This window comes from Oncorhynchus nerka, linkage group LG4 (assembly GCF_034236695.1).
Source record: "Oncorhynchus nerka isolate Pitt River linkage group LG4, Oner_Uvic_2.0, whole genome shotgun sequence".
Classification (NCBI taxonomy): Eukaryota; Metazoa; Chordata; class Actinopteri; order Salmoniformes; family Salmonidae; genus Oncorhynchus; species Oncorhynchus nerka.
In genome coordinates, this window is record NC_088399.1 from 96,878,822 (window position 1) to 96,893,480 (window position 14,659).

Genomic DNA, 14,659 nt, shown 5'->3' on the forward strand with positions numbered 1-14,659 from the left:
CACTCCTTGCCACTGTCTGTACGAACCCTTTACTCATAAAGGAGCCTGGGTGCCAGTCTGTTTGTGCTATTATTCCACTCCTTGCCACTGTCTGTAGAACCCTTTACTCATAAAGGAGCCTGGGTGCCAGTCTGTTTGTGCTATTATTCCACTCCTTGCCACTGTCTGTACGAACCCTTTACTCATAAAGGAGCCTGGGTGCCAGTCTGTTTGTGCTATTATTCCACTCCTTGCCACTGTCTGTACGAACCCTTTACTCATAAAGGAGCCTGGGTGCCAGTCTGTTTGTGCTATTATTCCACTCCTTGCCACTGTCTGAACTCACACAGTTTTTTTCTTGTAGACTATGCAAATGTTTGTGATACAGTTCAGGGGAAAGCAGATGCAGATTACCTTGATGTGGTATTGCCAGGAAGCAGAACAAGCATTGTGAAGATGGTTAGGAGATGCAGTCCACACACACACACACACACACACACACGTACAGCTGATGCACTAGAAAGAGGACACAGACAAAGTGAAGTTACTCTTGAGATTACTGGATTCACGGCAGGTAAATGTACCTTTATGCTTGGTACTTTCTTTGCAGTATTAACTCCTACAACACAATGTAACAGTATAACTTTAGACCGTCCCCTCGCCCATACCCGGGCGTGAACCAGGGACCCTCTGCACACATCAACAACAGTCACCCACGAAGCATCGTTACCCATCGCTCCACAAAAGCCGCAGCCCTTGCAGAGCAAGTGGGACCACTACTTCAAGGTCTCAGAGCAAGTGACGTCACCGATTGAAACGCTATTTAGCGTGCACCGCTAACTAAGCTAGCCGTTTCACATCCGTTACACCAGCACCACCGCTAACTAAGCTAGCCGTTTCACATCCGTTACACCAGCACCACCGCTAACTAAGCTAGCCGTTTCACATCCGTTACACCAGCACCACCGCTAACTAAGCTAGCCGTTTCACATCCGTTACACCAGCACCACCGCTAACTAAGCTAGCCGCTTTCACATCCGTTACACCAGCACCACCGCTAACTAAGCTAGCAGCACCGCTAACTAACATCCGTTTCACATCCGTTACACCAGCACCACCGCTAACTAAGCTAGCCGTTTCACATCCGTTACACCAGCACCACCGCTAACTAAGCTAGCCGTTTCACATCCGTTACACACAGCACCACCGCTAACTAAGCTAGCCGTTTCACATCCGTTACACACAGCACCACCGCTAACTAAGCTAGCCGTTTCACATCCGTTACACCAGCACCACCGCTAACTACACCAGCACCACCGCTAACTAAGCTAGCCGTTTCACATCCGTTACACCAGCACCACCGCTAACTAAGCTAGCCGTTTCACATCCGTTACACCAGCACCACCGCTAACTAAGCTAGCCGTTTCACATCCGTTACACCAGCACCACCGCTAACTAAGCTAGCCGTTTCACATCCGTTACACCAGCACCACCGCTAACTAAGCTAGCCACACAATGTTAACGTATTCTTAAACAAACGCATCCAAAAAGAAGGGGAAACGACTGGCATCCTAGTGGCGCCCACAGGGGGTCAATGTTTGACCTCTTCTTGGCTAAACCATAAAGTCAGAGGTCCATCAGATGGTGACCCTTGGGGAATTTTTGAATAAAAAAATAAATAAAAAATTGTACCTTTTTACCAGGCAAGTCAGTTAAGAACAAATTCTTATTTTCAATGACGGCCTGGGAACAGTGGGTTAACTGCCTGTTCAGAGACAGAATGACAGATTTGTACCTTGTCAGCTCTGGGGTTTGAACTCGCAACCTTCCGGTTACTAGTCCAACGCTCTAACCACTAGGCTGTGCAGGAATGTCCCTATTAAAATGTCCACTGTGAAGCATCCTGCAATTCCTGCCGTGTTACCTCTGCTGTGTCGTTATGGTTACGCCTGGCTACCCAGCCGAACGCTACTCCACGCCCACAGATGTTTGTTTATTTCCCGCTATGTGGCTGGATCTGAGTACCTCCCCGCTGATTTCAAGACTGCAAACCCATTCTAATCGTTCTGATTTGTCCCATGAACTAAACTGGTGTGGTTGGGTCAGAGCCAGAACGTGGGTAAAGGGGCATTTTTTAGAAAATGTGTTATTGACTTTGATACTGATTTGGTTACTGATGATCCAATCGCTGATGACTTTGTCTTGTAGCTACAACACCACAAATTTTGACGTCAACGTAAACAACTTTAACGACGGCGGAAAAAAATTCCGATTGAGTCGTCAGGCATGTGATAGGTGGATTAGGAGAGGTTGAGAATGTATTCCTTAGGGAAGACTGATAAATCGCCAAAAACACAAACCAGACAGTGCTGCTGTTTTTGGATGTTTTTTATTTTGTAGTCTGCCACATAACATGTTCCAAAGACTGAAGGTGGCATCTCAAACGGAACCCTCTTCCTTTTATGGTCGAAAGTTCCATCAAGCAAATCGGGTTCCATTTGAGACTCGACCGTTCTCTTGGCACATTGGCTAAAGTTGAAACGGACTGGAACCCTATTCCTTTTATGGTCGAAAGTTCCATCAAGCAAATCGGGTTCCATTTGAGACTCGACCGTTCTCTTGCCACGTTGGCTAAAGTTGAAACGGACTGGAACCCTATAGCCAGGTCATTGAAGTAAATATGGTAACAGAAACATACATACTCAACTAGAAACACAACCGTTTTTTATATTATGTCTTGACTAAAACCCCATTTCTTTGGTCTTGTTTTCTCTCCAGCTCGCTGCTACGCTCGCCATCCCCTTCTGGCAGTGGTTCCTCACCAAGTTTGGCAAGAAGACAGCTGTGTACATCGGCACCTCTGTAAGACTTAGCATACCCATACATGATCACACACAAAATGCCTTAGTCCATGGAGGCTTTATTGGGGCCTTGGATGAGGAGACACTGAAGGCAACTTCTTTCATGCAAAGCCTGACATTGGAAAGGCACCATGCCTTAAGGTGTTAACATGCTTCCGATTGGCTGTCGGCTAGCCGATCTCAGCTAGCCGATCTCAGCTAGCCCAACTCAGCTAGCCGAACTCAGCTAGCCGATCTCAGCTAGCCGATCTCAGCTAGCCAATCCAAACGAGTGTGCTCGCATACTCCCTTAAAAGACCTTTGCTTGAAAAAATGAGAAAAAGGCGGTAATGGTACTGTTTGTCCATTTTGAGACACAGTAGCCAGTATACACTTCCTAAACAATTGTCCGAATGAATCTAACTCAAGAAATCGGACATTAATTTGTACGTTATTTGCCGAGATCTTAGTCGCTACAATATTACATCTATCTTACATACATCTATCTAAACGAGTCTCTTGTTAAATGACAACTGAAGAAACCCTACTCTTTCACCAATCACAGACGAAGAGGCGTAGACAAATCCCCCACCGAAGTCCAAAACCGTCACAAAATGTCGTCATAATAAATGCACAAACCCGTTTTGGCTGGGAAGCATGCTGATGCCTTTCAATGAAGACCAAGCATCTCCAGGTCATTTGTATCTCAAGGACCACGTTAAATGGATACTTCAGGATTTTTGCTATTTTTTAAAAACATTTTATTTAACTAGACAAGTCAATTAAGAACAAATTCTTATTTGCAATGAAGGCCTACCCCGCCCAACCCCTAACCCGGACGACGCTGGGCCAATGGTGCACCGCCCTATGGGACTCCCAATCACGACCCGGTTGTGATACAGCCTGGATACTTATGTAAATGTGATATTTCAGTTTTTTTTATAAATATAAATTTGCAAAAAAAAAACGAAAAACCTGTTTTTGCTTTGTCATTATGGGGTATTGTGTGTAGATTGATGAAGGAGAAGAAAATATATATATTTTTTTTAGAGTAAGGCTGTAACGTAACATTCTGTGTACATCATTGGTGATGTTTTCTCTCCTCTCTGCAGTCTGTGATCCCCTTCATGATCCTGGTGGTGTGTGTGAAGAGTAATCTCATCATTACTTACCTCGTGTCGTTCGCTGCCGGTGTCGGAGTTGCTGCTGCCTTCCTGTTGCCATGGTGAGTTGGAGTAGATGTCTGTCACTCATCTTTCTGTTTCACTGTTTTCCCTCTTTTTTTTATATCACTGACTGGTTTCTCTGTCTCTGTCTCTAGGTCCATGCTGCCAGATGTGGAGGATGTTACTGACTCTCTGTCTCTAGGTCCATGCTGCCAGATGTGGAGGATGTTACTGACTCTCTGTCTCTGTCTCTAGGTCCATGCTGCCAGATGTGGAGGATGTTACTGACTCTCTGTCTCTAGGTCCATGCTGCCAGATGTGGAGGATGTTACTGACTCTCTGTCTCTAGGTCCATGCTGCCAGATGTGGAGGATGTTACTGACTCTCTGTCTCTGTCTCTAGGTCCATGCTGCCAGATGTGGAGGATGTTACTGACTCTCTGTCTCTGTCTCTAGGTCCATGCTGCCAGATGTGGAGGATGTTACTGACTCTCTGTCTCTGTCTCTAGGTCCATGCTGCCAGATGTGGAGGATGTTACTGACTCTCTGTCTCTAGGTCCATGCTGCCAGATGTGGAGGATGTTACTGACTCTCTGTCTCTAGGTCCATGCTGTCAGATGTGGAGGATGTTACTGACTCTCTGTCTCTAGGTCCATGCTGCCAGATGTGGAGGATGTTACTGACTCTCTGTCTCTAGGTCCATGCTGTCAGATGTGGAGGATGTTACTGACTCTCTGTCTCTGTCTCTAGGTCCATGCTGCCAGATGTGGAGGATGTTACTGACTCTCTGTCTCTGTCTCTAGGTCCATGCTGCCAGATGTGGAGGATGTTACTGACTCTCTGTCTCTAGGTCCATGCTGTCAGATGTGGAGGATGTTACTGACTCTCTGTCTCTAGGTCCATGCTGCCAGATGTGGAGGATGTTACTGACTCTCTGTCTCTAGGTCCATGCTGCCAGATGTGGAGGATGTTACTGACTCTCTGTCTCTAGGTCCATGCTGTCAGATGTGGAGGATGTTACTGACTCTCTGTCTCTAGGTCCATGTTGCCAGATGTAGAGGATGTTACTGACTCTCTGTCTCTAGGTCCATGCTGTCAGATGTGGAGGATGTTACTGACTCTCTGTCTCTGTCTCTAGGTCCATGCTGCCAGATGTGGAGGATGTTACTGACTCTCTGTCTCTAGGTCCATGCTGCCAGATGTGGAGGATGTTACTGACTCTCTGTCTCTAGGTCCATGCTGTCAGATGTGGAGGATGTTACTGACTCTCTGTCTCTGTCTCTAGGTCCATGCTGCCAGATGTGGAGGATGTTACTGACTCTCTGTCTCTAGGTCCATGCTGCCAGATGTGGAGGATGTTACTGACTCTCTGTCTCTGTCTCTAGGTCCATGCTGCCAGATGTGGAGGATGTTACTGACTCTCTGTCTCTGTCTCTAGGTCCATGCTGCCAGATGTGGAGGATGTTACTGACTCTCTGTCTCTAGGTCCATGCTGTCAGATGTGGTGGATGTTACTGACTCTCTGTCTCTGTCTCCAGGTCCATGCTGCCAGATGTGGAGGATGTTACTGACTCTCTGTCTCTAGGTCCATGCTGTCAGATGTGGAGGATGTTACTGACTCTCTGTCTCTGTCTCTAGGTCCATGCTGCCAGATGTAGAGGATGTTACTGACTCTCTGTCTCTGTCTCTAGGTCCATGCTGCCAGATGTGGAGGATGTTACTGACTCTCTGTCTCTGTCTCTACGTCCATGCTGCCAGATGTGGAGGATGTTACTGACTCTCTGTCTCTGTCTCTAGGTCCATGCTGCCAGATGTGGAGGATGTTACTGACTCTCTGTCTCTAGGTCCATGCTGTCAGATGTGGAGGATGTTACTGACTCTCTGTCTCTGTCTCTAGGTCCATGCATCCAGATGTGGAGGATGTTACTGACTCTCTGTCTCTAGGTCCATGCTGCTAGATGTGGAGGATGTTACTGACTCTCTGTCTCTGTCTCTAGGTCCATGTTGTCAGATGTGGAGGATGTTACTGACTCTCTGTCTCTGTCTCTAGGTCCATGCTGCCAGATGTGGAGGATGTTACTGACTCTCTGTCTCTAGGTCCATGCTGCCAGATGTGGAGGATGTTACTGACTCTCTGTCTCTGTCTCTAGGTCCATGTTGCCAGATGTGGAGGATGTTACTGACTCTCTGTCTCTAGGGTCATGTTGCCAGATGTGGAGGATGTTACTGACTCTCTGTCTCTAGGTCCATGTTGTCAGATGTGGAGGATGTTACTGACTCTCTGTCTCTAGGTCCATGTTGCCAGATGTGGTGGATGTTACTGACTCTCTGTCTCTGTTTCTAGGTCCATGTTGCCAGATGTAGAGGATGTTACTGACTCTCTGTCTCTAGGTCCATGCTGTCAGATGTGGAGGATGTTACTGACTCTCTGTCTCTGTCTCTAGGTCCATGCTGCCAGATGTGGAGGATGTTACTGACTCTCTGTCTCTAGGTCCATGCTGCCAGATGTGGAGGATGTTACTGACTCTCTGTCTCTAGGTCCATGCTGTCAGATGTGGAGGATGTTACTGACTCTCTGTCTCTGTCTCTAGGTCCATGCTGCAGATGTGGAGGATGTTACTGACTCTCTGTCTCTAGGTCCATGCTGCCAGATGTGGAGGATGTTACTGACTCTCTGTCTCTGTCTCTAGGTCCATGCTGCCAGATGTGGAGGATGTTACTGACTCTCTGTCTCTGTCTCTAGTCCATGCTGCCAGATGTGGAGGATGTTACTGACTCTCTGTCTCTAGGTCCATGCTGTCAGATGTGGTGGATGTTACTGACTCTCTGTCTCTGTCTCCAGGTCCATGCTGCCAGATGTGGAGGATGTTACTGACTCTCTGTCTCTAGGTCCATGCTGTCAGATGTGGAGGATGTTACTGACTCTCTGTCTCTGTCTCTAGGTCCATGCTGCCAGATGTAGAGGATGTTACTGACTCTCTGTCTCTGTCTCTAGGTCCATGCTGCCAGATGTGGAGGATGTTACTGACTCTCTGTCTCTGTCTCTACGTCCATGCTGCCAGATGTGGAGGATGTTACTGACTCTCTGTCTCTGTCTCTAGGTCCATGCTGCCAGATGTGGAGGATGTTACTGACTCTCTGTCTCTAGATCCATGCTGTCAGATGTGGAGGATGTTACTGACTCTCTGTCTCTGTCTCTAGGTCCATGCATCCAGATGTGGAGGATGTTACTGACTCTGTCTCTAGGTCCATGCTGCTAGATGTGGAGGATGTTACTGACTCTCTGTCTCTGTCTCTAGGTCCATGTTGTCAGATGTGGAGGATGTTACTGACTCTCTGTCTCTGTCTCTAGGTCCATGCTGCCAGATGTGGAGGATGTTACTGACTCTCTGTCTCTAGGTCCATGCTGCCAGATGTGGAGGATGTTACTGACTCTCTGTCTCTGTCTCTAGGTCCATGTTGCCAGATGTGGAGGATGTTACTGACTCTCTGTCTCTAGGGTCATGTTGCCAGATGTGGAGGATGTTACTGACTCTCTGTCTCTAGGTCCATGTTGTCAGATGTGGAGGATGTTACTGACTCTCTGTCTCTAGGTCCATGTTGCCAGATGTGGTGGATGTTACTGACTCTCTGTCTCTGTTTCTAGGTCCATGTTGCCAGATGTAGAGGATGTTACTGACTCTCTGTCTCTAGGTCCATGCTGTCAGATGTGGAGGATGTTACTGACTCTCTGTCTCTGTCTCTAGGTCCATGCTGCCAGATGTGGAGGATGTTACTGACTCTCTGTCTCTAGGTCCATGCTGCCAGATGTGGAGGATGTTACTGACTCTCTGTCTCTAGGTCCATGCTGTCAGATGTGGAGGATGTTACTGACTCTCTGTCTCTGTCTCTAGGTCCATGCTGCCAGATGTGGAGGATGTTACTGACTCTCTGTCTCTAGGTCCATGCTGCCAGATGTGGAGGATGTTACTGACTCTCTGTCTCTGTCTCTAGGTCCATGCTGCCAGATGTGGAGGATGTTACTGACTCTCTGTCTCTGTCTCTAGGTCCATGCTGCCAGATGTGGAGGATGTTACTGACTCTCTGTCTCTAGGTCCATGCTGTCAGATGTGGTGGATGTTACTGACTCTCTGTCTCTGTCTCCAGGTCCATGCTGCCAGATGTGGAGGATGTTACTGACTCTCTGTCTCTAGGTCCATGCTGTCAGATGTGGAGGATGTTACTGACTCTCTGTCTCTGTCTCTAGGTCCATGCTGCCAGATGTAGAGGATGTTACTGACTCTCTGTCTCTGTCTCTAGGTCCATGCTGCCAGATGTGGAGGATGTTACTGACTCTCTGTCTCTGTCTCTACGTCCATGCTGCCAGATGTGGAGGATGTTACTGACTCTCTGTCTCTGTCTCTAGGTCCATGCTGCCAGATGTGGAGGATGTTACTGACTCTCTGTCTCTAGGTCCATGCTGTCAGATGTGGAGGATGTTACTGACTCTCTGTCTCTGTCTCTAGGTCCATGCATCCAGATGTGGAGGATGTTACTGACTCTCTGTCTCTAGGTCCATGCTGCTAGATGTGGAGGATGTTACTGACTCTCTGTCTCTGTCTCTAGGTCCATGTTGTCAGATGTGGAGGATGTTACTGACTCTCTGTCTCTGTCTCTAGGTCCATGCTGCCAGATGTGGAGGATGTTACTGACTCTCTGTCTCTAGGTCCATGCTGCCAGATGTGGAGGATGTTACTGACTCTCTGTCTCTGTCTCTAGGTCCATGTTGCCAGATGTGGAGGATGTTACTGACTCTCTGTCTCTAGGGTCATGTTGCCAGATGTGGAGGATGTTACTGACTCTCTGTCTCTAGGTCCATGTTGTCAGATGTGGAGGATGTTACTGACTCTCTGTCTCTAGGTCCATGTTGCCAGATGTGGTGGATGTTACTGACTCTCTGTCTCTGTTTCTAGGTCCATGTTGCCAGATGTAGAGGATGTTACTGACTCTCTGTCTCTGTCTCTAGGTCCATGCTGCCAGATGTGGAGGATGTTACTGACCCTCTGTCTCTAGGTCCATGCTGCCAGATGTGGAGGATGTTACTGACTCTCTGTCTCTGTCTCTAGGTCCATGCTGCCAGATGTGGAGGATGTTACTGACCCTCTGTCTCTAGGTCCATGCTGTCAGATGTGGAGGATGTTACTGACTCTCTGTCTCTAGGTCCATGTTGCCAGATGTGGAGGATGTTACTGACTCTCTGTCTCTGTCTCTAGGTCCATGCTGCCAGATGTGGAGGATGTTACTGACTCTCTGTCTCTGTCTCTAGGTCCATGCTGCCAGATGTAGAGGATGTTACTGACTCTCTGTCTCTAGTTCCATGCTGCTAGATGTGGAGGATGTTACTGACTCTGTCTCTAGGTCCATGTTGCCAGATGTGGAGGATGTTACTGACTCTCTGTCTCTAGGTCCATGCTGCCAGATGTAGAGGATGTTACTGACTCTCTGTCTCTGTCTCTAGGTCCATGTTGCCAGATGTGGAGGATGTTACTGACTCTCTGTCTCTGTCTCTAGGTCCATGCTGCCAGATGTGGAGGATGTTACTGACTCTCTGTCTCTGTCTCTAGGTCCATGTTGCCAGATGTAGAGGATGTTACTGACTCTCTGTCTCTAGGTCCATGCTGCCAGATGTGGAGGATGTTACTGACTCTCTGTCTCTAGGTCCATGCTGCCAGATGTGGAGGATGTTACTGACTCTCTGTCTCTGTCTCTAGGTCCATGCTGCCAGATGTGGAGGATGTTACTGACTCTCTGTCTCTAGGTCCATGTTGCCAGATGTGGAGGATGTTACTGACTCTCTGTCTCTGTCTCTAGGTCCATGTTGCCAGATGTGGAGGATGTTACTGACTCTCTGTCTCTGTCTCTAGGTCCATGTTGCCAGATGTGGAGGATGTTACTGACTCTCTGTCTCTGTCTCTAGGTCCATGCTGTCAGATGTGGAGGATGTTACTGACTCTCTGTCTCTGTCTCTAGGTCCATGCTGCCAGATGTGGAGGATGTTACTGACTCTCTGTCTCTGTCTCTAGGTCCATGTTGCCAGATGTAGAGGATGTTACTGACTCTCTGTCTCTAGGTCCATGTTGCCAGATGTGGAGGATGTTACTGACTCTCTGTCTCTAGGTCCATGCTGCCAGATGTGGAGGATGTTACTGACTCTCTGTCTCTAGGTCCATGTTGCCAGATGTGGAGGATGTTACTGACTCTCTGTCTCTAGGTCCATGTTGCCAGATGTAGAGGATGTTACTGACTCTCTGTCTCTGTCTCTAGGTCCATGTTGCCAGATGTGGTGGATGTTACTGACTCTCTGTCTCTGTCTCTAGGTCCATGCTGCCAGATGTGGAGGATGTTACTGACTCTCTGTCTCTGTCTCTAGGTCCATGCTGCCAGATGTGGAGGATGTTACTGACTCTCTGTCTCTAGGTCCATGTTGCCAGATGTGGTGGATGTTACTGACTCTCTGTCTCTGTCTCTAGGTCCATGCTGCCAGATGTGGAGGATGTTACTGACTCTCTGTCTCTGTCTCTAGGTCCATGCTGCCAGATGTGGAGGATGTTACTGACTCTCTGTCTCTAGGTCCATGTTGCCAGATGTAGAGGATGTTACTGACTCTCTGTCTCTGTCTCTAGGTCCATGTTGTCAGATGTGGAGGATGTTACTGACTCTCTGTCTCTGTCTCTAGGTCCATGCTGCCAGATGTGGAGGATGTTACTGACTCTCTGTCTCTGTCTCTAGGTCCATGTTGCCAGATGTGGAGGATGTTACTGACTCTCTGTCTCTGTCTCTAGGTCCATGTTGCCAGATGTAGAGGATGTTACTGACTCTCTGTCTCTAGGTCCATGCTGCCAGATGTGGAGGATGTTACTGACTCTCTGTCTCTGTCTCTAGGTCCATGCTGCCAGATGTGGAGGATGTTACTGACTCTCTGTCTCTGTCTCTAGGTCCATGCTGCCAGATGTGGAGGATGTTACTGACTCTCTGTCTCTAGGTCCATGCTGCTAGATGTGGAGGATGTTACTGACTCTCTGTCTCTGTCTCTAGGTCCATGCTGCCAGATGTGGAGGATGTTACTGACTCTCTGTCTCTAGGTCCATGTTGCCAGATGTGGAGGATGTTACTGACTCTCTGTCTCTAGGTCCATGCTGTCAGATGTGGAGGATGTTACTGACTCTCTGTCTCTAGGTCCATGCTGCCAGATGTGGAGGATGTTACTGACTCTCTGTCTCTGTCTCTAGGTCCATGCTGTCAGATGTGGAGGATGTTACTGACTCTCTGTCTCTGTCTCTAGGTCCATGTTGCCAGATGTGGTGGATGACTTCCAGGTCCAGAACCCAGACTCTCGGGGTCACGAAGCCATCTTTTATTCCTTCTACGTCTTCTTCACCAAGTTTGCCTCTGGAATCTCTCTGGGGATCTCTACTCTCAGCTTGGAGTAAGTTTACCTTTCACAGATGGAGACTTTGGCCCCTTGCGGCCCCTTCATGCTGTACATATTCGTTTAGAGATCATCAGTCAGGAAGTTTTACTTTCCCAGTAAAAAAAAACATGAGGATAAGCCAAAATCCCACTTCAAAGAACAGGATTGCTTCTCTATCTGAATTAGTAATGTGTGTCACATGAACATCTTTGATCAAAGTCATGTGATTAAATTCCTTCCTCATGATTTCCTGCTTCTCCTTCACTCCATCTGTAGTTTTGCAGGGTATATGACTCGAGGTTGCACCCAGCCTGAGAACGTGGATATAACCCTGAAGGTTCTGGTCTCCGCGGCGCCCATAGGACTCCTTCTGATTGGTCTGGTCATATTCCGCTCTTATCCAATCGACGAAGAGAGGAGGCAGGGCAACAGGAAGCTGCTGCAGGAGCAACGGTAAGACTTGCATGTCTGACTGGGGAACTCGGGCCTCGTACCCCAAGCATTTCCTGTGTATATATAACCGGATTGGATAGATATACCATAGGCATAGACCTGGAAATATTGCCAAATTGTTTACCATTATAAGATCACTTATTGCTTTCAGAAGCACTCACAGGGTTCAACGCTGCGTCCTGCGATGGCGCCTGTTATAAATTATGTAACTTTTCCCCACCAATCTCCTCATTCACGTGGTACCTGCTTTCGCCGTGCTCCTGCCGTTCTGTTGGCCCGTTACTCACACAGCCCTCCCGCAAATTCTCCCGACCGGCGTCACTAAGGGTGTGTTCGTAAAGTCACTTCTGGCTATCTACTCCGATTTCGGAGCACTCTCGTCTGAGTGTACCAGAGCGCAGAATAACTGGCACATTTACGAACTCTCAACACCGGTGTCAGTAAACGTTGGCAAAAACAGCGTAATGAAATTGTTGCCAGCAGCTCAGTTACAGTCACCAACGCTGTGGATTACATGAAAACAGCCTAACCAGCTCTGCTGGTGGGAGTAAAATGGTCAGAGTGAGGTGTTCTCTCATTATGTGTCTGGAAGTGCCTAGTTAATGTTAGCCAGTTAGCTTGGGTGCCGTTACAGTCAGAACGCTCAGAACAACCTTATTCCTCGGCCAGAGCTGGGCGCCGAACGCTCTGAGAGCGAAACGCTCTGAATTTACCAAGGACCCAGAGTGACCTCTGACAAGCTGGAGGCAATTTACGAACTCGCTCTAAAGCTGCCGGTCGGAAGCAAGATGCTTTTTTTTGTAGCTATTAATAAGTAGTAAATTCCCAAATGCCCAATAAAAAATACAATACAGACATTAAGCTGGAATTGTGTAGTAATGTGAATAGATGTTCACCAGTAGGCGTGTCCCCTAACTGTGTCCCCTAACTGTGTCCCCTAACTGTGTCCCCTAACTCTGCTCATCACTACTCAAATTACACCATCACTACTGACTCACCACTCATGTATGTAGGAAATAAGTAGTGAATCAACAAATTATTGAGAAGAACTTGTGAGGTTGTAATGAATGGTAAGTTAGTCGTTTTGAGGCTGTGGTGATATACTGCCATCTGGTGGCGACTACAAACAATTGCATAATAGGAACTATTTACAAATTGATGGTCCTTGAACATAAATATTAGTGCTTGGAAAAAGTACTTGGACAGACCTTGAATTGGACCACTGTCTGTATGAACCCTTTACTCATAAAGGAGCCTGGGTGCCAGTCTGTTTGTGCTATTATTCCACTCCTTGCCACTGTCTGTACGAACCCTTTACTCATAAAGGAGCCTGGGTGCCAGTCTGTTTGTGCTATTATTCCACTACTTGCCACTCCTTGCCATGCCTGATACCCAGGCTGATACCCAGGCTTTTCATCAAGTACGTTTTGTTGTGAACTGTTCAGGTATATGGACTGCTTGTCTGTCGTGTGTAATCCCCGGGTCTCTCTATTCTGTTCTCACAGGGAAAATGAGGCCGACTCCGAAACCGACTCGACAGAACTGACAAACATGGTGTAGGTTCTAGAACACTCATGGACCAATGGCGTGACTGATTGTTGCTTGCACTGGGTGGGGCTAATGAGGGGGGCTGGACCTATCACTGCTTCCATCCAATCACACTGCTGCTTCAGGTCTCTGAACTTAAAAGGATCACTAACACAAGGCCCAAAAACAGAAAATGTTTCTAAAACTGCAGTTCCCTATGGCAAGGAACGACAACATATCTTACCCCCTCCCCCCACCCATGGCAAAGGAAGCATATGACTGACGGCCTTCCTGGTTTAAGTCCCGCCCACTTCAGCTATGACACATTTTCCCAACAGACGTCACCCGCTCTGTTGTCAGTGTTGTTTTGGGTCAAATCTAAAATGGTGACCCATTTCCTTGTTTCACTACACGGGGCTGTAACTGTAGTGAACTCCATGGGGACTTTTTACGGTGTCATTTGAGACGTTTTTTTTTATGTCAAATTAATGTTGCACAGGAACCTTTAATGTTATGGGTACAATGCATAGTACTGTTGATGTATATTGCCATAACTTTATCTATTGTAGGTATAACTTGAAAATCTCTAATGACTTTAGACACTGCACTAGAACGATTTACTACAACCCTCTTTTTCCAGGGTGGAGAAGAAGACTGTCGAAAGCTAAATAAGAGCCTTTTTATTAATTTTATTTTTTACTGGTATCGGTTACAAAAGCCAGACATTTTAAAATAATATATATATTTTTTTTGATTAGAATATTTCTACAACAATTTTGAATATCAAATGTTTCTACTAAGTGTATACAGACTTCAGTTTGGTACTGTCTTTACTGGTAGGACTACTGTACTGTCTTGACTGGTAGAACTACCGTACTGTCTTTACTGGTAGGACTACTGTACTGTCTTGACTGGTAGGACTACTGTACTGTCTTGACTGGTAGGACTACTGTACTGTCTTTACTGGTAGGACTACTGTACTGTCTTGACTGGTAGGACTACTGTACTGTCTTGACGGGTAGGACTACTGTACTGTCTTGACTGGTAGGACTACTGTACTGTTTTGACTGGTAGGACTACTGTACTGTCTTGACTAGTAGGACTACTGTACTGTCTTTACTGGTAGGACTACTGTACTGTCTTTACTGGTAGGACTACTGTACTGTCTTTACTGGTAGGACTACTGTACTGTCTTGACTGGTAGGACTACTGTACTGTCTTGACTGTTAGGAGTACTGTACTGTC

The 14,659-nt window shown here is 47.2% G+C and overlaps 1 protein-coding gene across 1 annotated transcript in view; it reads left to right on the top strand.

Annotated features, from left to right (window-relative positions):
- The window catches only part of LOC115124492 (sodium-dependent lysophosphatidylcholine symporter 1-B-like), a 43,861-nt gene extending 30,350 nt beyond the window's left edge, over nt 1-13,511 (top strand). The window contains exons 3-7 of the mRNA XM_065018157.1: nt 2,758-2,841; nt 3,932-4,044; nt 11,306-11,449; nt 11,711-11,887; nt 13,393-13,511. Coding sequence (XP_064874229.1) covers nt 2,758-2,841; nt 3,932-4,044; nt 11,306-11,449; nt 11,711-11,887; nt 13,393-13,447 — 573 coding nt within the window. The 3' untranslated portion in view covers nt 13,448-13,511. The remainder of the gene's footprint in view (nt 1-2,757; nt 2,842-3,931; nt 4,045-11,305; nt 11,450-11,710; nt 11,888-13,392) is intronic.
- Nucleotides 13,512-14,659: the final 1,148 nt, after the last annotated feature.